The sequence below is a fragment of the Trichosurus vulpecula genome, chromosome 1 (genome assembly GCF_011100635.1).
Source record: "Trichosurus vulpecula isolate mTriVul1 chromosome 1, mTriVul1.pri, whole genome shotgun sequence".
Classification (NCBI taxonomy): Eukaryota; Metazoa; Chordata; class Mammalia; order Diprotodontia; family Phalangeridae; genus Trichosurus; species Trichosurus vulpecula.
Window position 1 is genome coordinate 444982762 of NC_050573.1, and position 27006 is coordinate 445009767.

General features: G+C 39.7%; 1 protein-coding gene across 2 annotated transcripts in view; it reads right to left on the bottom strand.

Annotated features, from left to right (window-relative positions):
• The window catches only part of FCHO2 (FCH and mu domain containing endocytic adaptor 2), a 138077-nt gene extending 120509 nt beyond the window's left edge, over positions 1–17568 (bottom strand). Inside the window, exon 1 of one of the 2 annotated variants that reach the window (XM_036764115.1) lies at positions 17451–17568. In XM_036764115.1, coding sequence (XP_036620010.1) covers positions 17451–17483 — 33 coding nt within the window. In that variant the 5' untranslated portion in view covers positions 17484–17568. The remainder of the gene's footprint in view (positions 1–17450) is intronic. The other variant, XM_036764106.1, reaches the window with a different exon arrangement.
• Positions 17569–27006: the final 9438 nt, after the last annotated feature.

Sequence of the window (27006 nt, forward strand, 5' to 3'; positions counted from 1 at the left end):
TTTACATAGTGTTTTATAGGTTACAAAGAGTTTTACAAACATCTCACTCAAAGCTTACAACAACCCAAAGAAGTAGATAAATAATTGTATCCATTTTACTGATAAGAAAACTGAGACTCAGAGACATGAATAATTCCCTCAAACTCTCAGAGCTAATTCAGTGGCAGATCTAGAATTTGAACTCAAGTCTTCCTACTTCAAATCTCTGTTTCTCTTTCCATTTTATCAGTAAGTTTCAGTTACCATTATCTTATAGGCAGCTGAGGATGTGGATCTAAAGCTCAAAAGGGTCAGGCCTAAATATATGCTTGATAACTGCATTGAGTTAAAACTTTGGGCTCAACTAAGTCTACCAGATTACTGAACACCTACATTAGTGGGGCAAGTAGAGGATGTAGGAAGCAGGAAGGAATCAGGAGGGGTGATTGAAATGGCAGAAGGAAAATCAGAAGACTCTGGTATGTATGAAACCACTAGAGGAAAAAGTATCCTAAGAAAGGGGAGATTAACTTAACATAGCCAAAAGCTGCAGAAAGGTCAAGAAGGATGAAGAATGAAAAAAGACCTCTGGATTTCTTTGTTAGGTTGTAATTAAGAACCTGACAGCAGCTTCCTTTCGGACTTTTTCAGAGAGTTTATTTTCCTCTCCCATCACAAACTCTTAATCTCAGGAAATTTGCCTAGATGAGTTCCCCAAACTCAACGCTCCATCTCTCACCTGCACGGCTTTGTACATGCTGAGAATACCCTCCTCCAGTCCTGCTTCTCAGAATCCTTAGCTTTCCTCAAGGCTCAGGAAGACATGCTACTTCTTCCATGAAGAAGCCTTTCCTGATGCCTGAAGTTGTTAAGTCTCTCTCTTGTTAAATTACTGTGTATTACTCACCTATGTATGGATTTTATTTCCAATACAATGCAAGCTACTTAAGGGCAGGAATTGATTCATCTCTAGTGTTCTAACAAGGTCCCTTACAAATAGTAAGCACTTAATAAATGTTGGCTGAATGAATTCCTCAACATTTATGGATAAATAGGACACGTCTATATTTGAATACATAATGAAGAATGACCAGAGATCTAAGGTAAAGTGCCTACACAATCTGCTCTTCTGAAACACCTAGACACAAGACAATTCATTGCAACCAAGCTTTCTTTCAAATTAAAATGACTTTCTATAGGGAGGGGAAAATGGTCAGGGTTGCTAGTCTATCTTGTGGTTCACATAGCCCTACAAAAAAGATCCATGACTACTGAAAAAAACCACAAGAGAAAAAACAAATAGATGAAGAAAATCCTGTTTACGCCAAGAGTTCTTATTCTTAACCTGGGGTCCACAGACAAGGAGTCCATGACCGTGGATGGAAAAAAGAATTACATCTTTCTTTTTCACCAACTTTGAACTGAAATTTAGTAATACTTTCAATTATTTAAAACCATTATTTTGATTAGTCCATTGGCTTCACCAGACTGCCAAAGGGAGTCCATGATTCAAAAAAGATTAAGAATCCATGGATTAGACAGGCTATATTGAATGTCAATCTGTATTTTGAACAAACAGCAAAAGGACAATAAGCTGAGGGTCTAGAATTGGATAGGAAATAGGGAACAAAGCTGACTTGCATTTCGGAAACTGTGTGATAATTTCAATGATTCCAAGCTGCTCACAGACACAAAAACTCATTTACTTATTCTTAACATCAACATTTTCCCAGTGATGCTACGTGGACGAAAATCAATTGAAGAAGCAAAACTATTGGTCGGCAGGGCAACAAGCATTTATTATTAGCTTACTATGTGACAAGCGCTATGAATACAAATAGAAGTAGAAAAACAGTGCCTGTCCTCAAGAAGTTTTCATTCTAATGGGGGAAGACACCACATAAACAGAAGCTGAAAAGGGAGTGCAGTTGGAGGGGCTGGGACATGACAGAAAAAGTCCACAATGCAGCCTGGAGAGGAATGAAACATGGCTACTCTGGGTATCCTCCTTAAATGAAGATTCTAGGAGGAACCATCCAATCAGAAGGAGAGGCTGCAGAGATTGGATGATATTTCCAATTTGTGTAACTCCAGGGCTGGAGTGATTTTCCAGGATGAAGAGGTTTCTTAAGATGGAAAAAATGTGGAATACAATCTGGAGACAAATGAAGTGATGGGGAGGCAACAGAAAGATGTATGGTAAACATAAATAGGCTGCAATATGATATCAAAGATAACTGAGATATCCGGAAAACATCTAATTAGAAAAAGAGGTTGGTCTTCACGTAGACAAAATAGTAATAAGTAATAAATATACAATCCTAATGTGGCTTTGGTACCCATACAATGCCAAAAGATCCAAAGGAAGACTTACAGATGTCCTATGAAGTACTTATGGGAAGAGAGACAGGAGCTGCACAAGATGAGAAAGTGTGGTGGATAGGATCCACACCACTGAAGGGAATATTCACATTAATGAACTCATGAATCCACTGAAGTACACATCTCATCCTCTGCTCATCCCATTAGATTGTAAACTATGTTCTGCACATGTACTTAATAAATGTTTGTCAAATGAAAGTTGGATAAATGAATGAAAAAGTATTTATTAAATGTATACTATATGCCAGGCACTAAGCTAAATCCTAGAGATACACACACACACACACACACACACACACACACACACACACGAGATACTCCCTCCTTTCAAGAAGTTTACATGTTAATAGGAGTAAACAACATATATAGGGTAGCCAGGGAAGAGTTTTTTGGTCTAGGAAGTCACAAGGGATACAGAGTGGAACCACAGGGGCAGTTAAGCTACACTTTCCAAAAGTAATGGGTATGTTGATTTGACTACAGTTTCCAGAGAAAAAGAAGGGGGAGGTGGGGGGAGAGATGGTTGGTAGACGAAGGTGAAGAAGCCTGGTCCCACAGCAGGAGTTTAGAGCTAAATGACATATATGACATCAAACTGGCATATTAGTTGATTAGAATTATAATGAAGAGAAATCTGAATTTAACTTAAAAAAGAAACACCAACTTTCCTATATCACAGAATCTCAGAGTTGGAAAGTGTCATGGAGTCCAACCCATCAAAATAAACACTAGAAATAAGAGATTATATAGAGTCCATACTAAAAGTTCAAATGCATTATAGACTGACATACCCAGTCACAAGACACAGAAGACAGTAGGGAGAGGACTAAATTTGGAGTTAATAGGGATTAAATCCTAACTCTTCTACTTAATTCCTACGTATCCTCCACATCTCGATATCTATCCCCTTCCCTTCACTCACAGAGTCACCAACCTAGTTCAGGCCAGCAGCACCTCTCACCTGAACTATTCCAAAATCTTCCTAATTGGTCTCCCTATGTCAAATATCTCCTTTATCTACCCTTCACATAATTACCTAAATGATTTTCCTAAAGTACAAATCTGATCATGCTCTCCCTACTTAATAAACTCCAGTAGCTCCCTATTACCTCCAAATATAAACATCTCTCTTCAGTATTTCTTCACGCGACTGAGTCCTCACTCACCTTTCCAAATTTATGGCATGCTACTTCCCTCCATAAATACTGTGGTCCAGTCAAAACAACCTTACTAATCATCCTCTACCATCTACCATCTCCATGTCCTTGCACTGGCTGTCCTCCATTATTGTAACCTACTTCCTTCTCCCCTCCATTTCTCAGAATCACTAGTTTCCTTCAAGGTTCAACACAAATACCATTTTCTACATAGGGCCTTTCCTGATTCCCCACCTCTCACGCCCAGTGTCTAGTTCTTCCCCCAACAACCAACTTTGATTTATTTTGCATATACCTAATACATATATATTGTCTCCTTTGGCTAAACTATAAGTTTCTTGAGGGTAAGAACTATTTTCGCTTTTATTCTTGTATCTTCAGTACCTAGACTCTGGCACCTTGGTACACAGCAGCTGCCTAGGAAAGGCATAATCTCTTAACCTGACAACTATAGAAAGGTCCCTTACAACTCTAAAAATCCTGTCATTGGGCTAAGTCCCTAAAATTTTCTGGGCCCAGTTTCTTCATCTGGAAAATAAGGAGTTAAATTAGAGACTTTTTATGGTTTCTTTGAGTTGAAAGATTAACATTAAATGTTCCACTCATATTGTCCTCTACTACATACCCAGCATTGAGGAAAAAAAAAGTTGACTGCAGAACCCTGTTGACATATCGGTAGTTTTGCCACAATTCAAGAATTTATCTACTGTTTTTCAACGAAATTGTCTCCTCTGGGGTTCTGTAACTTTCATATTACACCTATCTTTATTTTTAAGCATTTTGTTCTAAATCTTATTTTTACATAGTTTGTTTTAACTAAAAATGTCAGATCTTCACGGAAGGTAGGCAGGAAACAAGCATTTATTAAGTGACAAATATGTGCTAAGCATTTTTACAAACATCTTATTTGAGCCTCACAACAACCTTGTGAGGTAGGTACTATTTATTATCGTTCCCATTTAACAGTTGGGGAAACTGTGGCAGATAGAAGTTAAATGATTTGCCAGGATCACACGGCTTATAAGTGTCTGGGGCTAGATTTGAATACAGGTCTTTCTGGCTCTAGGCCCAGTGCTCTATCCATTGGGACACCTAAACCGCTTCTGCAGGAATAGTCAATTTCAAAACACTTCCTACCAATAAATCTATATTACATTTTTGTAATGGAAATTTACCAGGGTAAAAAGTAGAAGAGTTGTTTCTCTCAAAAAGGTAATTTTCCCTCAGGGAGGGTAGCTATTTATGTTACCATGCATCACCTTGAAAATAGTTATAATCATAAGTATTTTTTAATGCTTCTGGTATGCTATAATTGTCAACATAAAACCCTGCTCACAAGTTGGAAGTCTTTAAGTCTGGAATTAAACGACATTCTTACTCAGTGGTGGCAAGCTTATTTACAGCTGGATTATTCATTAGTTTAATTGATACTTAAGAGCCAGGCAAATAACATTTTTGTGCACTTACTCTCCTGGGTTTCTGCATTAAGTGTTTAACAAGCTTCTGTTGCCTGAAGCAGTTATGGTTAGAAGAGTACAGCATATTCTCCTGGATCTATTATTCTTTTAGTGAAATTTTCCTTAACTGACAAAAACATGTATTAAAATACTACTGGTAAACTGAAAAGCAGTAAAACAGGAGGACAATAATTTTGGTATCTACTGACACTGGATAACATGTATGCTGATGTCAAAGTACTTTACAGAATCCTGGATTTTCCAATGAATATAGAGTGCCGGGACTAGAGTCAGGAAGTTCTGAGTTCAAATTCAGCCTCATTTACTAGCTATCTGACCTTGGGCCAGTCACTTAACTTCTGCTTGCCTCAGGTTCAACTGTAAAATGGGAATAATAACAGCACCTATCTGCCAAGGTTCCTGTGTGGCTCAGATTAGATAATCTTCGTAAAGCACTTAGCATAGTGCCTGGCGTATAAGAGGCACTATATAAATATTAACTATTATTAAATCCCACAATCTCTCTATATTTTGCCACAAAGAGCTAAAATTTTTCACATATGTATTATATATTATGAATCATCAACCTCTAACTCTCTTCCCAATGGCTCCAAAAGGAGCCACTGTTCTTTCCATCTATCTCCAAATTTTCCATTATTTTCTTAACTAAATTTTGTATTCTTTTATATCTATCCATCTTCTTACCTTACCTTCTCTGATAGTGCTCATAAAACATGTAAAATCTTGTGTCTGTTTTAAACAGCAATTCCATAAAGGTAAGGAAAATCTTTTCTTTGGTTAACTTCAGTCTCATAACATCTACTAACATTGAATATAAATTTGATAATGATGGACCCCTATGTGACCTTAGGCAAGTCACTGAACCTCTCTGGGCCTCAGTTTCCTCATGTATAAAATGAAGGGATTGAACTAGATGGCCTCTGAAGTTCCTTTCAGCCCCAAATAAATGATCTTATCAATACCAAAATTCTACTAACAAAGTCAATTGCAAAGTGTACCCAGAATAGACTATGGTGTCCATCTTTTTATAGATGAGCATTCTGACCCAGTGACTCCAGGAGTAGGTTTATAACATGAGGAAGTTATAGACAAGAACAACAAAAATATTTATAGCACCACTATTTATAACAACTAAGACAAACTATGTGCTCAGCAATTGGGGAATGACTATACAAATTGCGGTATATGATTTTTATGGAATGTCATGGTGCCATTACATTTGACAAATTATAAAGACAAAAGAAATATGAGAAAATTTATAAGAAGTGATGCAGAGTAAAGAAAACAGAGTCAAAGAAAATATATACACTATATAAATTATCATTTTAAAAGGCAACAAAACTCAGGTCAAATACAATGGAGAATGATCACACTAACTTGTTTCACAATTAAAGCACAGAACACTTTTGTGGTAGGAAAATACTGCATGTGAAATAGGTGTCAATCAGGGAAGAAACCAACTTAAATTTTTTAAAAATATAACAGAATACACTGAATATGGAGAATTCAGAGACACAACGGAAGACTTGTCTACTGAAACAAGCAGAACAAGAATAACAATATATACACTGAAAACAATGTAAATGGAAAGACAAAAATGAATATGGTGATAATTATAATGGTCCAGGAGTTAAGAAAATGCACCTTAATTAATCAATAAGCATTAAACACCTACTATGTCCCAGGAGATATTCTAAGCACTGGGCATACAAAGACAAAAATGAAACAGTCCCTGTCTTCAAGAAGATGACATGCTATTGGGAAAGTTGACATGTACAAATATAAGGTTAAAAATACATACAAAATAGGTGCAAGAAAATTTACAGGGTGGGGAGGTACTAAGAGCTGAAAGAATCAGGAAAGGCTTTATGCAAGAGTTTGTATTCTAGCAGAGGAAACTAGAGATTTTAAAGAGTAGTGTTAAGAAGGCAATGAATTCCAGACTTGGAGAACAGGTTGTTGCAAAGGCACAGACAAAGGAGACAGGAAAGACTGTCTTGTTTGAGGAACAGCAAGAACAACAGTCTGGTCAAACTGAAGATTGTGTGAAGATGAATAATGTATAATAAAGGTAGAAATGTGGTTGGGAGCCAAGGAGAGGGCTTTAAATATTAAACATAGGAATCCATATCTTATCCTACAAGGAACAATTTATTGAATTTATTGGGCAGGAAAGTAATACATGGACAGATCTGTGCTTTAAGATTATCACTTCAGCAACTGTAGAGAGAATGATATGGAGAAAGGAGAGTTGGAAGGCAAAGAAGATCAATTCAATTAGATTACTGAAAGAGTCCAAGCTAGATATGATGAAGGTTTGAGGGTAGGATGCAAACTATGTGAGGAGAGCTGGAATCAACAAGATTTGGTAACTGTATAGCATCATGGTAGAATAGAAAGCATGATGGATTTTAAGTCAGAGGACCTGGGTTCAAAACCCATGTCTGTCACTTAGATGCATGACCTCATTTAGCTTCTCCAGGTCACCATTTTCTCATCTGTAAAATGTGGAATGAACCAGATGGCCTCTATGGTTGCTCTCAGATCCAAATCTATAACTCTATGATGGGATGGATAATACTGAGGAGTCAAGGATGACTCCAAAGTTCCCCCCACCCTGGGTGACTAGAGAAGAAATTGGAAGAAGGGTCAATTGAGGGGTAAAGTTGAGTTCTATTTTAGAGAAGTTGATTTTGAGATAACTGGAACATCCAGTTCAATATACCCAATGTACAGGTGGTAATCTGGGACTAGAACTTTGGAGAAACTAGGTATAGAAGATATATAGATCTAGGAAACAGCTCCCTCCCTTCACTAAAGAGCTGAGAGACCAGAGGTATGAAATACTATATATATGATCAGATCTTTTCCCCTTTTCTTTCTCCATCCTTGCTATAAGGGGAGGCTCCTTGGGTAGGGGAGGGAAAGATATTTGGATTAATGTAAAAACAAAAGGTTAACTTTTAAAAATTAAAAAAAAAAAAGTTAAACACAAATGCAATTAATTGAGTGACTCAACAATTCTGGAAAATGTGAACTATGCCAGAAAAGTTACTAAATTGTTTCTATTATCTGATGCAGAGATTTTACTACTGGTCCTATAGTTTAAGAAGATTACTCACAGCAAGAAAAGACCAATAAGTACAAAAATATTCACAGCATTATCAACTGTAATGACTGAAAATAAAATATGCGCCTAACAACTAACGAATGGCTGAACTGTAGAATATTAATATAATGGAATATTATTGCACTAAAAAGCCTGGAAAATATAATGAATTCAGAGAAACATAGAAAGACTTATGTTAAATGACAGAGAGTAAATGTTTCATCAAAAGAACAATATGTACAATGACTCCAATAATGTAAATGAAGTCACCAATAAGAGACAAAACTCTGGTAAAATATGGCAATATGGTATTCTGAAAGTTAAAGGACACATCACTCCTTTCTCTTAATAATCAACATAAACTGGGAGAAGGGATGTGGGAAAGTTAGGGCACACAGCCTTTCTTTTAACAAAGGGTAAATTACAAAAGTTTAAGATTAAAAATGTACTAATAGTGACAATCACTTTTATTCTGCTTTGTTTAACTCTTCTCCCAGAGAAAAAAAAATTGTTGGTAGTCTATTGTTGTGTACGCTCTGAAAAACAAAACTTACCAAATAAAAAAGGGTGTGGAACAAACAAGTATCATTTCTCCTCCACAACGTATACGTACTACTTAATATTGTATATAATTTAGGAACTAAACCACTATCATATATTTTATGTCCCAGTTAATTTAAAAGTCAACCTTATACTCCCCAAGTTAATGTCTCCTCTCTTTAAGCCTATTTACTGTCTCTTCCGTAACCTTATGCATTGCCTTTAAATACGTAAAGTATTTAATGGGTATTAAATACGTAAAGTATTTAATGAGTATCTAATGAAGCATTCCTGATTAATCAAGATGTGACAAATTTCATATATTTAATACATACTTGACAACTACAGCTTCCTCTTTTCAATCTATTCTGTACACAAAACTGGTAGAACTCCATGTTCCTCAATTGTCATTTTGTTCTTATAACTGCCTTTCCCCTCTTCTCAAAGGCTTTCACAGGCTCTTCATTGCCTTCAATAAACTGAAAACTCTCAATTCGATCTTCAAAGATATTCAACAATTGGCACTCATCTTTATCTTGCCTTATTATCTTCCTAACTTTTCCTTCAAGCTAACAAAACATGCATGCCATCTCCTCCATGACTTTTATTCGTATCTTTCCTCCTCCCTGGATAATTTTCTACTACCCTTCCAAATTATTTTCTTCCCCTCCTTCAAAACACTGTTCAAGAATTACTTTCTTGAATTAATTCCAGATTAATCTCAATTAGCTCTGAATACATAAGCAACATTCCCCAAAACAGAAGAAGAGAAAACTGGTTATAAACGAGTTAAATATTAAAACTAGTTATAAAAATGTTTAGCTCCTGACCCCCCCAAGGACTCAGCTTCCTAATCTATAAAATGTGGGAACTAGACCAGATAATCCCTCTGATCCCTGTTAGCTCCATTTCCAAAATGCAGGAATTTTACATGCCTGGAATGCTCTCCCTCTTCATTTCTGCCCCTCACCTACCTGGTTTCCCTTAAGTCCCAGCTAACATCCCGCCTTCCATAGGAATCCTTTCCCATCTTTCTTAATTCTAGTGCCTTTTCCGTAAATAGCTGGCTTATACATAGTTGTTTGCATGTTGCTTCCCCTACCAAGGCAGCTAGGTGGCACAGAGTGGATAGAGTGCTGAACCAGGAGTCAGGAAGACTCCAGATTCAAATTCAGCCTCAGACACTTAGTAGATAAGTGACTCTGGGCAAATCCTTTACCTGTCTGCCTCAAGTAACATCACCTATCTTCCAGGGCTAATTTAGAATCAAATGAGATAATATTTGTAAAGTGCCTAGCACATAGTAGGTGCTATATAAACCTTCCTTCCACCTTCCTCCATTAGATTGTGAGCCCTTTAATTACAGGGACTGTCTTTTAACTTCCTTTTTCTTCCCAGCACTTAGCTCAGTTTCTGACATACAGTAGGCACTCAATAAATTTTGACTAGCTCTAAAATTGTAGAAATTTCACTCCCTCTTCCGATAGATTTTTTTTAGAGAACAGATTTTTTTTTAACATAGATGCTATATACTTGACTTTATATCTCCTCATAGTATTTATTATTCTGCATACTTTAGGATCCTTGATAAATGCTGACTTGATTAGGCTGCTGCTTTTAATTCAAAACTAAAGAACCAGGAAGGATATTTTCAGCAGAGATCCAAAAAAATGGAAAATATTTCAAACTAAATCTATGATGAATTATGTTCATGATATCATATAAAGTATACCTGGTTTCCCTTTGTCTTTACCTTTTCAAGTAGATATTTTTGCTACTTCATTAAAATTACACAAAAATAATTATACAGGTTTTAGTGTTCTGCAACCTCAATCTTGATCAACAATATAATGTGCCAGTCAAAAAAGCTAATGTAATCTTATATTGAATGAATTAAGAGAAGCATAGCGTCCAAAACAAGGAGTGTTAGAATCCTGCTACTTTCTGCCCTAATAATATCATTTGAGTTCTGAGCACTTCAAATTGAAGTAGTGCAGTTCTAGAGATGCATAGCTGGAAAGAAAAGTGGGATGGGGAGGACAAACATGATAGCTGTCCTCAAGGACGTGAACAGTTGTCATATAGACAAGAGATTTTACTTGTTTTGTCTCCAGAAGTTCTGTAGAAGTTAAAAGGAATGGATGAGTGTTATAGAAGCAGAGCTAGACTCTGATATAAGAAAAAGCTTTTAGAACAATTAGAGCTATCCAAAAGTGTAATGTGTTGACTTGGGAAATGAGTTTCTCCTCACCAGAGATTTCCAAATAAAGGCTGGATGTTGTAAAGGGGTTTCCTGAAGATATATGAGATGGACTGGAGGGCCTCTGAGGTCCCACATCTGAGATTCTGTGACTCCCTGCTTTCTGTTACTACTGGTAATTCAAGAATTTCTTGACAGTCTTAAAATGCCTTGTCTGTTCTATGAGACTACAAAAGATTTTCTGATGTATATGTGTGTCATAAAACAATTATATCCACTAAAAAGAATTACTGCACATGGAGTTGGAGCCACCAACAAATTAGATAATAGCAATTGGAACCTCTCCATAGTTGAGGAATTAATAGGAAAGAGAAAACTTCAGGAAAAAATAGGAAAGAAATGTTTTAAGTTTTTTTTTCTTTAAAAGGTTGAATAGGGCTGATATTCCTTTAAATGATCAATACTTGAAAGTCCTCTAAACCACAAATACTAGTTATCAATGTATGTTATAGGTTAAAGAATATTCTAAATATTATATAGTCTACTTAAGCAGACAAGAAGTATTATGTAAGATATGGTACATATCTTGAAAGTACTCTTGAAAGTTTTGCCCTTGCCCACCCTCATTCTTTCGGTTAATAGTAACTCGGGAAATCCATGGTTGATAAACTTTTTGTTCAATTCTTTAATAAAGTTATATAGGAAGAGGTGGAGGAGAAGGAATAAATTCCCTTTTCCCATGAATCTGGAGGGCAGGGGATGTCACGAGCCACTGGAGATCTGCCTGCCCCATCCCCCTTCCCTTCCCCTCTCCTATGTCCACCAAAAGATCCCAGAAGTTCCTGCAATTTCCTGCACAGGTGTGTATGAGGGAGGAAAGGAAAAGTAAGCACAACTGATGGATGCTTTTGGGAAAAGGTGTGCAAAGTGTAATACCTGTGGACCTCTCACCTCCTGGACTGGGTCAGTGGGATTCTGCTCAGGCCGGAGAGAGGGCTTCTCCCACAACCTGCACAAATCAACCTTATGAACACCCGTCATCTATCATTATTGTTTCCCTGCTGCAATCAGCCTGAAGAGGCTAGAAGGATGAACCAAATACAATTGTTTATCAAAATTTGGCCAGAAATATGGAAAACAACTTCACCAGGAGGGCTATCAAAAGGCCCAAACTGATTCAAGCAAATACTGTAGTTAATAGGAAACTAAAGGACATCACCACACAGAAAGCTGTGGCCTCCATTAAAACACACTCTAGTCTGACCTATTCCAAAGTGTTAGCAATGATTGCACAGGGGGTGGAAGTTAGGACATAAACACACTCACACACACAGAAACACACACATTGGTGAATCAGTGAACAAACAGTGCATAGGATATAAGCTAGAACATACACACACACACACACACAAACACAGGCTCTCACGTTTACACACACACAGTGGTGCACCAGTGACGGAACATGAATAGGATGGAAGTTTGGAAAGACACACACAGAAACACAGAAACAAACACACACACACACACTTGTGAACCTGAAATCTAGTCATTTGATAAAGGGAATTTTAATATATATCAATTAGCAATCACTGTGAGAATACAAAAGGGGCTCTTAAAAGCGCCCTCAGAAATATCTGATGGACTTAAGACATGGAGAGATAGGACAGCCAAAGGCAAAACAGGCTGAGAACCTTACCTCCTAAGGAAGATCTTAAGGAAAAGGATAATGGAAGATTTAGACATATCCCCTCACAGATGAGGATGCCTATCTTCCATTTATATTTTGACATATGCAAGTAGTATCCTCTTCTCTCTATAGATCCATACATGAGCATTATTATGCTCTGTTTATGGACTAAATGTATGAATACTCTCCTATTCTCCCTGACTATTCATACTGCAGTGCTCAGATATCCTCTCTATAAATGAATCAATATATATGGATTCTCTAGTATACTCTCTTTGAAGTCACATATATATGAGCAATCATGTATTCAGTGCTTATAAATATACTATGTTACCTACTGTGACTCATATTTATGATCATTCCTGTATTTTCTCTGTATGTTTGCATGTATGAACACTCATACAGTCTTTCTACATTCCTATATTAGTACTTCAATCTTGAGTATGCTTTCATTCCACATTCTTCTACATACAGGAAAACTTCTTCTCTTTCTATATTATTAGATATAAGTCCTGATATACTCTGTGTGCTCACAGGCAGGAGTCTTCATATATTCTCTCACAGAGAGAGAAGCAGTGAAATATTTGTATGAACATAGAGCGCATATAGGAGAACTCTTATAGATGAATACACAGAGAGAATTTATACATATATTTGTGAATCGAGGTAATATGGCTGCTCATACAAATGGATAGAGTGAATATGTGAGTATACATAAGTAGGAATATAGAGAATGATTACTAATATTTAAGATGAGATAGAATTAATAAATAATATAAATTAATTTATGGGAAAAAATAAGCACTCAAACCCAGGAATGAAGAGAAAGAACATGAGTGCTTATATATATATATACTCTTTCTTCACATATATGAGTTGTCATATATTCTCTATATAGCCTTTGACATAAATATAAATTTATTGGAGGGAGACTGTAAATGATATATATGGATATATGTGGATGAATATAGAAAAATTATAAATAAAAAATAAAGTTATACAATATATTCAAGTCAAGAGGCATTTATTAATAAGTACCTATTACTGTCAGGCACTGTGCTAAGCATTAATGATACAAAGCAAGGCAAAAACAGTTCCCTTTTCAAAGGAGATAACTGCTTAATCAGGAAGATGATATTCAAATGACTATGTGAAAACAAGAATCAGAGGGAAGGCACTAGCATTAAGGACCAGAAGGACTTCCTGCAGAAGGTGGAATTTTAGTTGGGACATAAAGGAAGTTAGGCAAGCTAGGAGGTGGAGATGAAGAGGGAGAGAATTCCAGGCCTGGAGGTAGCCGGTGAAAATGCATGAAGTCAGGAGAGATGGAGAGTCATGTTAAGAGAACAGTAAAGAGGTCGGTACCACTGGACTATGAATTATGTGGAAGAGAATAAAGTATAAGAAGACTGCAAAGACAGGAAGGAGCCAGGTCATAAAGGGTCTTAAATAGTAAATAAAGTTTATATTTGACCTTGAAAGTAATAGAAAAGCATTGCAATTTTCTGACTACAGGGGTGGTATGGTCAGACCTATGCTTGAAGATCACTTTGATAGCTAAGTAGACAATGAACTAGAACAGGAAAAGATTTGAGGCAGGAAGACTAATCAGAAAGCTATTGCAATAGTTCAGGCATGAGATGGCAAGGGCTTGAACCAGGGTGGTGGCAATGTCAGAGGAGAAAAGAGGTTGTTTAGGACAGGTGTTGTGAAGATAGAGACTACAGATTTGACAACATAGGGGAAAGGAGATAAGAGAGTGAGGAGTTGAGGATGACACGTAATTTCCAAGTTTGAGTGACTGGGAAGATAATGATGCCATCAAATGTAATAGGGAAGCTAGGGAGAAGGGCAGGTTTGGAGGGGAAAATAACAAGTTCAGTTTTGGACCTGTTAAGTTTAAGATGTCTACAGAACACCCAGTTCAAAGATACCCAATAGATGGGTAGAAAAGGGTGACTGGATGTCAGGAGAGAAGTTAGGGCTAGATAAACAAATGTGAGAGTCACCTGTACAGAGAGCATAATGGAATTCAATATCAAATTATTTGTTTTAGGCAATGTACTGAACTATTCTATAATACTGGTTATGGATCTCAAATATATTATAAATTTAAATAATTATAAGCACATTCATTTAAGTGCTTTCCAATCTACAGAGAGTTTTCCTTATATAACCCCATGAATTAGGTAGCTTACGTACTATTCCCATTTTATAGACAAGGTAAAAAAAACTTTAAAAGTTAAAAGACTTACCAAGGTCATACATATAGCTAGAGCATATATGCATATATACATATACACATATATATGTATAGTTCCAGCAGAGACCTCCAACCCAAGTTTTCTGCCTTCAAGTCCAGTGTTATGTTACTTTCTGCTCACTACCACTGCCCCCATTCCAAATACACACTGGCAAAAACTGTAATCACCAGCTCATGCAGTATACATTCATCCTGCACTTCTACAAGCAGACCGTCCCCAATGTTTTTTTTAGCACAAATAACTCTTTTTCAAGTACTCTATTGATGAGCTAACAACTTTTCCTATGTGAAAGACAAAGATTCTTGCTTTCGAAGTGATTTTAGCTGACTAATTTAGTTGAAAGGAAAAACAGTTTCAGTTTGAATATCAATGTTACCATACTGTGTAGCAAAAAGTTACTTATCAGCAGTAAAACACCTGTTCTAAAGAAGTTTTGAAATACATTTTCACTTCAGAATAGAATACCTAATGAAGGAACTAATCATTTTAGTCAAAAATTATACTTTAAAAGAAAAAGACTTCTTTAAAACTAAAAATGATATGATTCCTCTTACAATTGTTCAAAAATGCTTCAGTAAAAAGATATCTCCAATTCTTATGAATATTGAAAAGGAAACAAAACTAATAGTATCATTCAGGCCTAAAGTTTTGTAACATTCTTACAGCCTCACCCCAACTAATTCTATTTCATTTCAAAAGCATTATCCCTTTAAGTATGAACAATATTCTGTACTTATACACTACACAAAATTTAAATGGTTAAATGGGAGGTAACTTGTTACAGTGTAAAAAAGTATACTGGACTTAAGAGTCAGAGAACCTGAGTTCAAATGCCGTCTGCAATTACTTATCTCGCTAGGCCTAAATTTCCTTACCATTCAAATAAGGGGTTTGGCCCAGCTATTCCAACTCTCAACCTACGATCCTATAACAGTTTTAATTCTTTCTTGGGGAGAAGGGGATGTGTGTAATGGAACACCTGTAATTCATTGGTAAACTGTAAAGAATTCCCAATGAGAGACTCTACCAATGCAAATCAGCAACTTACAGGCTCATAGAGTTGACTGGGACACTAAGAGTTCAGGATCACACAGCCAGTATGTACTAAATGCGGGACTTGGACTTGAGTGTTCTTGAGGGGATAGGTGCTAGACCTCTATCCATTAGACCACTGGCAATACTTTCAGTGATGTCTGTACAGACACCTGGGAAGGAAGTAAAAATGAATCAATCTCATTTTGCTATCTCAACCACTTTCGGTTCCACAAGGAACACTGGTGGAAAAGAATCTGAAGCTTTTTTATAGAATGAAGCTTGGGAATTCTCTGGATTTTAATTATCCAAAATATTCTTGTTCCTCCATTACCATAATGAATAACTATGTAAGAAGTTCAATTAGCATTTTTCTTTAAAAAAAAAAACTACAACTGCAATGAAGTCACAGAATTTCAAGCATACGTAGGTAATATGTTTATAACAACTTAAATTGTGTCACGTAAAATTTGGTCTTTTGGGAAGAGAGTACCAGCTTATAAACTGCTTTTTCACAACCTAACAGCTAGGTTTTACAATACTTCTGGGGGAAGAAAAATTTAAGAACAGCCACAGTTGTTCAAAGTTCTATAAACTAATAGTATTCTGAAAGGAAGAGTCCAAGGTAAAGAAACACTAAACAATACAGATTTTGAGCTTAGTAACCAAACCACTGCACTGCTCTTTCTGCTACCTAAGGTTAATTCAATATTTGCAGTACATCAAAGTTTTAATGAAAATGGAATTTCTGTCCATAGCTGGCAGAGGGATGAAAAAGGGAGATGCATCTCAGTTGCTTTCGTAAACATGCTGCTTTCCTGTATATGGCTGAACTGTACTTCCCAATCCTGCAAACAATAACTGCAGGAAAACACACACAGAGACTCAGAAAAGGGAGACAGAGAGGGGATTTTTTTCAAAGAACAATCTCTTTCTAATATTAAGAGCTCGGAGGAGGGGCGCGACAGGAATGGAGAAGGCAAAAGGAGATCTGGGTGACGGGGTGGGGGTGGGGGGTCTCGTTGCACTGAAGCTGAGATATTAACATTTCAACTTTTTAGAACCTTTTTTTTTTTTGGTGAATAGGCCCAGAGGGCAACTCAGTGGGCAATGTAGTGGACCTAGCTGAGATGGGGGCAGGGTGGGCAGGGGGTAAGCTGAGCAGGCAATGGGGGGGGGCTGCACAGGGGGTAAGCAGGGGGCTGACCAAGAGGTAGGGGTGCGGGGGAGCTCCCTCTTCCTCTCTCTCGTTGGGTCCGAGCTCTACTATGGGGGGGGGGGGTGATGGGCCCACGCCCTCGGCGCTGCTCCCCGGGGGTCAGTCTGTGCCCGGGGGAGTCCCCAGGAGCGGCCCACTCCCGCCCGCCCTGCGGCGCTTTGTCCCCCCAGCCCGAGGCGCAGCCCAGCCGGGTGACAGCCGGACAGGACCGGCGAGCCCGCGGCTCCTTCCTCCCTTCGCCGGCTCTGCCAGAGTCGGAGCCGGGTTCCCCCTCCGCGCCGAGCCCGGGCTCCGGACGCTCCCCAACGCCGCAGCTCCCGCCTCGAAACGTCGACGCTGAACCCGACCGACCGGCTCCTCTCCCCTCCTTCCCTCTCAGGACGCCGCCAGCTCCTTCTCCTACCCAGAAACTCTCGACGAAATGCGCCATGACCATCGTGCCGCCGCCGCCGCTGCCACTCGGGCTTCTGCGTCCTCTCCCGGCCACCCCCGCTCGCCTCCGCTGTGTAAACACCGGCCCGGCCCCCAGCGGCACCCCCACCCTCCGACTCCTCAGCCGCCGCCGCCGCCGCCGCCGCCTCTGTACCCGAGGCCTGCCCGGATGCCTCCAAGGCGCATGCGCCTCCTAGCGGCCATCGCGGCCTCTGCAAGGCAGCTCACCCCGCCTCCTGTGCTTCGCGCACGCGCCCCCCCAGTCCAGTTCCCAGACAGCTTGCGGCCGCTCTCGCCCCTTTGCCCTGGAGCGCGTGATGGTATTGGTTGTGCGGTCCTCGCGCGCTCCCCCCGCTCTTCTTTCGGGAACGCGCTTGCCCGCGGGCTTCGCTCTAGGGATCTAGGTGGGGAGGAGAGCGAAGTGGAGTTCGGAGGAGGGGGAGGGAGGTTCTTGCGCCGAGGTACGGGCAGGGGAGGGGGAGGTGCCTCTCGGCTGGCCTCGCGCCATCGTCCACCCTTTGCCCCCCCTCCGTGGCCTTCCCTCCACGGCCCAGCCCCGACGAAGAGGAAGCGACTGGAGAGGAACCGCCCCCCGTGGATATTCGCGGCCTCCAGCTCGGTCGGGGACCCGAGGGACGGGAGCTCAGCCTGGCGCCCGGCCCCCGCGGACCGTGATCTACTCGACCCGGTCCGGGCCCAGGCTGCCAGCTTGATCCCCCGCCCCGAAGGGGGCGAAGTCGTGAAAAAAGCAGCAAGTTTTAACGTGCTTTAGCCCTAAGGGAAAAGAAATCCGCTTTCCCCCTTGCGTTCCAAAGGTGAAATGAATTTCGATGTGCACTGTTAGGATGGGCTCCGAAATTCACCTTTTACCCGAAAGTTTCCAGCGGGAGAAGGAAGTGAAAACCCAGCCTTCAACATTCACGGCTCCTCGGACCCAGAGCAATAATTCTATTTTAGCCATGCTTCCCCCCGACTTTTCTCTTTGCAGCCTCTAATATAGGGGTGTAGACAAATGTTTCTATCCTACTCTCGTGGAATTTTTTTAATCTTTGGAGGAAGGTTGCTCAAACCTTTTTTTTTTTTAAACAAGTGTCCTAATGGCTCACCTGCTTCTGAAAACATTTCCAAACAGTAAAATATTAACAAACTGAAAAAGCCACACCTAATTCCAAGTAAAATCAAGCTTGGAGATGGCCTCCAGGCACACCATAATCTAATTTATCAGCCTGGAACTGCCTTTCTTAAGGCCAAGGAAATTCCAAAATAAGGAAGCCCAACAGTTCACCCTGCAATAGCCCTTGGCCTTAAATTCTCAGCACTAAGAAAAGGTTGTTCCAGTCATCCTATAAATACATTAGAAAAGTAACCAGGTTCCACACAATGTAGTGCTACTGTTTAAATTATTAAAGTGACCAAATTTCAAAAAAGACTGTCGGGCTACCAGTATGTAGGATGAATGATGAGCAAACTCTAGCAGCTTGGTCAGGACATCGAAGCATGTCCTGTGTATGTGAAGAGCTATAGTAAGACAGGGATGTCTAGTGCCCCTCTAGTGCCCCTTCCCTCTCATGTTTGTGCATATGTATCATACACACATATATATACATACATATGTACATATATACACATACCCTTCTTTATACTTAAAGTTTATTCGGACAACTACAAAGAAGTTTGTGCTGAGGAACAGAAAAATGCTAGAACTAAATGGGAGCCTAAAGCTCACACGCAAAGGGGCCCCAATTTTTTTTCTATGTGCCCTCTTAATAAGAGGAGGTAGATCTTAGATCCTCACATATTTTCTATGATCTCAGTGTAGTACATGGTCTTTTGCTACCCTCCCAGCCCCCATTCACATTGGCATGTTGGTCTCACATGTGCCCTCATCATTCTAGTAGTCCTGAAAGGTTAGGAATGGTTTTCTAATGTGTAGCTTATGAGCCCCTACTAGTGTGCTTCCCAATGATTATCAGTTAGAATGAAATAGTAAACCAGATTTAGCCCTTTTTTTCTTTAGAGATACTCATCAAGTTCCTTTTTGGCATGGTATGTAGCTTTCTGTTCGGTTTCTTGTAGACTCTTAAAATTTTCTCTCCTTATTTGTATCCCTAGGGAATAGACTGTTACTCACCAAATTGCTGATAGGGATTGTTGATAGCTAGGGTTTAGGATGAAGTGAGCAACTCTTCCAACTACTGGAAAAGAAAATGAAGAACAATTTGAAAGTGGTACGGTAAAGACTTATGTGATATAAGCAGTTTTCTACTTTGCCTTAATAATAGGAAGGAAGAAAAATAGTAGGAAGAAAGAGCCCTTAAAATGATTAAGCATCCCAAATATTGTGAAATTGCCCTTTGTGCAGTCCTGTTGATGAGGGCACAGTCTCTGGGAACCCCTTGAACCCTTGAACTCTCCTGGAATCTTCCCACTCAACCTGGCCTTGAACTGAGGCTATAACTATTAAGCCCAAATGCCTACCTAGCCCAGTCCTCTATTGTCCAGCTGTTTCCCACCCTTAATCCTGTTTCCCATCCTTAATCTGATCAAAATATCTATACCCTAGCTCTGTTACCCTAGCCCTTTATGGTCTATCATTTCCATATAGCCTTCAGCTATATCCCCCCACACTGGAGTCTGACCTCATCCTTAAGTCCCTCCCTAGACCCCTCTTCTGGTCACCCCAGACCACCCCTCAATCCCTCCCACAACCTTTGTGTATATAATCTCCATCTTGCCTCCATGAAGGTGGTCAGGTCCAGTCTAGCTCAGATTGATCTGGCCCTCTTTCCTTACAGGCGGGTCAAGGGGTGGGATGTCTTGGGGCAGGCCTATTTGGCTAACCCTTAATAAACTTTATCCTTTCCCTTGGCTGAGAAAGCTTGATTCGAATTCTTTCGGCAGGACCCGGTGTGTCAGTACTTTGGGGTGTCGAGCACCTCTCACCCCAAACCCTCATCACTATTTTAGAATAATGTTTTTACTAAGATCAAAGATTCGAAAAGCAGAGCTGTCCAGCATAGAATAATACATTTGGTCACTTAGCTAATGATAAATGCTTTTTATACCAACAAGCAAAGTAGACAAAGTCAGCTTGTGTGGCACAGCTATAATGTTCTCAAAGTTGTAAGTATACTTAAAAAAGGTAACAGATTACAGTGTTCTTTATTAACTATTTTACTTTACTAAATATTCATTAAACAGCCACATCCAGAGACTATTGTATATGTAGAGTACTGTACAAGGCACAGGAGGATCTATCTATCAGGCAAAAATTTTTTGAGAGTTTTGGTTTTTTTTTTTTTTGGTAGGGCAATTGGGGTTAAGTGACTTGCCCAAGGTCACACAGCTAATACATGTGTCAAGTGTCTGAGGTCGATTTGAACTCAGGTCCTCCTGACTCCAGGGCCGGTACTCTACTCACTGTGCCACCTAGCTGCCCAAGGCAAGAATTTTTAACTGCCTACTGTTGCCTGGCAATGGGGACAGGAAGACAAAAAGAAAATTCTCTAAACCTAAGGGGTTTATATTTTATCTGGAAAAGCAACATAAACACATCAAAGCAATTATAAAACATGTGAATAGAAACTGGCCCTGTGATTTCATCGATTTAGGGAGCTCATAGGTGAAGAAGTTCCCTCTTCCAATACAGGTTGTTACCTTCGCTAAAAATTATAGCCTTAGAGGGTTGCCTAGAGTACTGAGAGGTTAAATAGTTTGTCCAGGTCACATAGCCACATATCAGAGACTGAATTTGCTCTTAGGTCTTCCTAATTCTGAGGACAGCCTTCTGATGAGGGCACAGTCTCTGGGAACCCCTTGAACCCTTGAACTCTCCTGGAATCTTCCCACTCAACCTGGCCTTGGCCTGAGGCTATAACTATTAAGCCCAAATGCCTACCTTGCCCAGTCCTCTATTGTCCAGCTGTTTCCCACCCTTAATCCTGTTTCCCATCCTTAATCTGATCAAAACATCTATACCCTAGCTCTGTTACCCTAGCCCTTTATGGTCTATCATTTCCATATAGCCTTCAGCTATTTCCCCCACCCTGGAGTCTGACCTCATCCCAGTCCCTTCTTGCTCCTCCTTAGACTCCTCCTTAAGTCCTTCCCTAGACCCCTCCTCTGGTCACCCCAGACCACCCCTCAATCCCTCCCACAACCTTTGTGTATATAATCCCCATCTTGCCTCCATGAAGGCGGTCAGGTCCAATCCAGCTCAGATTGGTCTGGCCCTCTTTCCTTACAGGTGTCGCAAGGGGTGGGATGTCTTGGGGCAGGCCTATTTGGCTAACTCTTAATAAACTTTATCTTTTCCCTTGGCTGAGAAAGCTTGAGTCGAATTCTTTCGGCAGGACCCGGTGTGTCGGTACTTTGGGGTGTCGAGCACCTCTCACCCCGAACCCTCATCACTTCCATTCATATTACCTCTCCAGTACAAAATATATGCACAGTAGACACAAAGCAATTTGGAAACAGGTCACTGTCTGCTAGGAAGGTGAGTCAGGAAAAGCTTATAGGAGGCAGCACTTGGGCAGAACTTTGAAAGGATCTAGGAATTTTGAGAGGTGGAGGTAAGGAAGGAGTTCATTTCAGGCATGTGCAAAAACAGGACTACAGATGATTGAATGTAATGTATGAAGACCAGCAAGTAGGTGATTTTGCCTGGAAATAGATATTATAAAGAATAATGTGTAATATTATACCTGAAAAGGTAGGTTAGAGTTAGATTATGAAGGGCTTTGTATGCCAGAGGACTTTATATTTTATCCTAGTGGCTTTAGGGAGCCAGTAGAGCTTTGGGGACAAGGGAGTGCAGTGGTCAGGAATTAGATCCTTTAGGAACATCACTTGGGCAGTTATATGGAGGATGGATTGGAGAAGGGAGAGACTGGAGGCAAAGAGGCTAATTAGGAGGCTATTGCAATAGTCCAGGCAAGATGTGATGAGTACTTCAGTTAGGATGATGGCTTAAAGGAATAGCGAGAAGAGCTTGGTTATAAGTGATACTGTAGAAGAATTAATGAGATTTGGCAAATGATTAGAGAGAGGAATGGAGAATGAAGAATGGAGGGTGACTGAGCTTGTATGGCTAGGAAGATGGTGGTGCCTTCAACAGAAAAAGGGAAGTTAGAAAGAAAAAATACAAAGATAAAATTATCCCTGTCCTCATGAAGCTTGCATAATGTAAAGGGAATATGACAAACACAAAAAAACTATACAATACTAAGAGCTAAATGTACAAGAGTGCAGACCAAGTGCCATTCATGGTCCCCAGGGTGGAGGTGAAGAGCATATGGACCTTTATTGACTAGGGGAATCAAGTAAGGCTTAATAGGACAGACACTAGTGCAAGGGAAGTGGATAAACTTTCAGTTGTCCACCCACTTTGGCTAAAGCAAAGTACATGTGTCACTGTTAATTGAACAGAATTGTACTACTTTGAGCAAATGGTCACAAAACAACATTTTATAGTTCCTTTCCCAGAAATGCCACTGGAATACATATGCTTTGAGATACTTCTTACAGCATAACTTCAGGGACAAAGTAGTTCAGCCAAGTTCTTGTTTTCAACTAGATCCAGAAATTTCATGTTATTTTTTTCTTCCTACTTCCCATATATCAGCAAAGACTACTTCCTTCCTTTATTCAGAACTACCAACTATAACTTCCTCCCAAAAAAATTGCCAAACCCTTTTACTTCCCTCTCTCATATCTTACTTTCGTCTTTATCTTTCTCTATCCTCTCTCTTTATTCTTTGTCACAACCTTTATCTTGGCATGGTTATATCCATCCAGGATCCTGTACCATTCTGCCTGCCAACTTTCTTTTGTAATAATAACATTAACTTCTTTTCTCTGATTTGCTTCCTTCACTCTTCAATGTCAGCATTGTTAGTTTACTCAATCCTATTTTGACTATATCTCCAAATTGGGTTGAAGCTACTAATTAGGGACTTCCTTTTTACCTCTTACATCTCCTGCTCCTACCACTCCTGCCCTTTCCATTCATCAGTACTCTATTCTAATCAGTATAAGTTTTTGTCACCTTGCTCTCAGCTTTTCCACTGAGTTCCATATTTATACCAAAAAAATGCATTAGTCCATCTATACACATGTATGCATACATTATAGGCCATACAGACTGGTTAGGGCCCTCCCCACTTTGGTAATATTCCTAGAACAACAAGCTTTCTGATGTAAAGCATTTGGTTTTGTTTTTAAGCAAGCCTACATCAAAGAATTTGTTCTTGTTCCAAACCTTTGATTTCATCTAGAAATGAATTCCCTGTGTGGAAACTTTCCCCTTCTAAAACTTACGCTTTTAGAGAGTTGCCAAGGGCACTCAGAAGTTGAGTGACTTCCCATGCTCACACACCTAGTATGTGTCAAATACCAGCTATGAACCACAATGTTCCTGACTCCAAGGCCGGCCCTTTAGCCGATTAACTATACTATTTTTCATGAAAGAATACTCATTTATAATCTTTTTTATTGAGTTTAAAAGCTTTTTTTTTATTTAGCATTTGTTAGCACCTGTTATATGCTAGGTACTGTATTTGTTCCTGGGGATACAAATGCCATCAAGAAGCTTACATTCTGGGGCAGTTAGGTGGCACAGTGGAGAGAACACCAGCTCTAGCGTCAGGAGGACCTGAGTTCAAATATGGCTTCAGACTTACTAGCTGTGTGACCCTGGGCAAGTCACTTAACCCCTCCAAAAAAAAGTTGCCTCCAAAAAAAAAAGAGAAAGAGCTTATATTCTTCAAGGATGATACCACATGCAAAGAATCAGCCAATATGGAGTAGTAGGAATCAGTACAGCCTAGCACTCCCCCACGACTACCCAACAAACACCTAAGAAGATCACTAGCCCAAATATTGATCAGAAAATCCAGCAACAAAATACTGTCAGTTTTCTAGCCTAGGGAGCAGGAAGAAGAGCCAGCTAGCATCTTTTTTACCTTAAAGCTGAGCTACAGGTCCAGTTATAGATTTAGGAGGGGACTTGTAGCAAGATATGAGCCAATCTGGGGCTATTTTCCAGGACAAGGAATGGTCATGGGTCTAAGAGGGACTGGGCCTGACCCTATATACCTTGCAGGGAGCAAGAACAGCCCCAGCCTGAAGCTATGGAGTTCGGACTCTCAAGTTGGGTTGCAGATCCAGCTTGGATGGGAAGATCCTGATTTAGGTGGAAACTTACAGTAAGTATGGAGCTAACTTGTGGCTCTGTTTCAGGGCGAAGGGCAACCAGTCATCTAGTAGATCCACCTTAGACCAGGCCTGAAGCAGTGTATTTGTCAAGGAACAAGAACAGAAGCATGGAGCAGCTGCATGACACTGACTCCAAAATGAGATCTGGGATTCAGCCCCCAGCCCATTTTGAGGCATTAATCAGTAGTGGGGCCAGAGCAGAGAGCTCAGACTCAGGGAACCTGTAGTTCTGCCTTTCTGAATCACCAGAGTCTTCCAGACCACTGACAGGGGCTGGGAACCAGAAAAAATTTGCTGAAGCTCCAACAAGGGGTAAGCCCGAGCTTATGTTGCCCAGACTCAGACTGGGACTAGGAGCTTGCAAGACAGACCAAGAGGGCAGCATTAAGGCTTTGTCCTAGATCAGACTGTTTAGAACACATTGAAAGTTGGCACATCCCCAGACTGAAGCACCTCTGATAACATCTTTGAGGAACAGAACATTTGATATCCAGAGAAAACATCGACAGGTCTCCAGAATATATAAAAGTTGACCAATTAAGACACTGACATAAAAAACAATTTTAAAAAGCGGGGCAGCTAGGTGGTGCAGTGAGTAGAGCACCAGCCCTGGAATCAGCAGGACCTGAGTTCAAATCCGACCTCAGACACTTGACACACTAGCTGCGTGACCTTTGGCAAGTCACTTAACCTGTCTCCCCCCCTCAAAAAAAAAAAAAAAAGACACTGATATCCCATCTAGAAGAGCCTGGTCCTAATACAAAACCTCAATTTGTAAATTAAGGCTGAAAGACTGAATAAAAAACAAAAGGTTCTCACAATAAAAAATTATTATGGTGCCAAGGATGCCCAAGACGCAAACCCAGAAGAAAATAAATCCAAAACAGCTATAAGCAAAGCCTCAAAGAAAACTGCAACTTGCCACAGGGTAAACTAGAATCTTAGAGAAAATTAAGCAATAATCAAGAAAAAGTTTTTTGAATTATATTATGAATGAAATTAGGATATTAGTGAGGGAAAAGTTGGAAAAGAACTGTTAACTTTGGAAGAGAGATTGAAAGGAGAAATAACTTATTAAAGAGGTACAAAACCTCATCCAAATAACAAGATGCCTTGAAAATTAAACGGACTATATAGAATTTAATGACTCCATGAGACAACATGAAATATAAAAATAAAATCGAAAGACTGAAAAAATAAAAGAAAAAGTTAGTTATCTTATATCAAAGACAAGCGAACAGGAAAACAAATTGAGGAGAGAATCATCGGAAAATGAAAATGAAGGAGGTCTGGGAGTTCCAGGTCTCAAACTACACTACAAAACAGTCAATATGATTTGGTACTGGTTAGAAATTAGAAAAGTTGATTACAGGAATACTCTGTCAATAAACATTTATTAAATACTTGCTACATACCAGACAATGTGCTGAGGACTGAGGATACAAAAAGGAAAAAGAACGTCATTGCCCCCAAGGAGTTAACAATCTAATGAGAAAGACAATATACAAAAGGAAGCTGAAAGGGGGCAAGAAGAGTTATTCTGCATGAGGAGCATGACAGAGAAGTTCAGAGGAGGGCAGCTGGGTGGGAAATGGAGAGATGGCTAGCATGTATCCTCTCTCTGAATGGAGCTTCTTGAAGGAGCTTTGCCTTCCAATCGGAGGGGTCCTGGGGGTCCTGATGAGTGCTAAGGTAAACAGATTAGGTATACAATATATAGAAATAAATCAGTCTAGTACCCTGATGTTTGATAAATCCCAAAATCTCAATGCTATAGTAAAGACTTTTTGATTCAACAAAAACTGCTAGGAAAACTGGAAAGCAAGTTTGTCAAAAATTAGGTTTAGAGGTATAATCTCACATCATACACCAAGATTAGCTCCAAAATGATATACGACTTAGCTATAAAAGGTTATATCATTAGTGAATTAAAGGAACAATGAAGAAACTGCCTTTCAGATCTATGGGCAGGGGATAGGTTCACAAAAGATAAAATATGCAATTTTTACTGCATAAAATTTAAAAGTTTTTGCACAGACAAAATCAATGTAACTTGGATTAGAAGGGAAGCAGTAAACAAAAAAAAATCTTTGCAGCACACTTCCCTAAGTCTCATTTCTAAACTGTTGTAATATCAATTAAGTTGGGACTTTTTTTTACTGTTTTAGAATGATTAGTTAAGTGTCTTTGATTGAACCTTACAAGGTGCAAAGCCCCAGGCCCACACCCCTATCTACTAGGTGCTAAGCCTATGTGGATGTGAAGCCCTCAGGGTCCCAAGGGGAGTTGCTAAGACCAGAGCCAATAGTAGG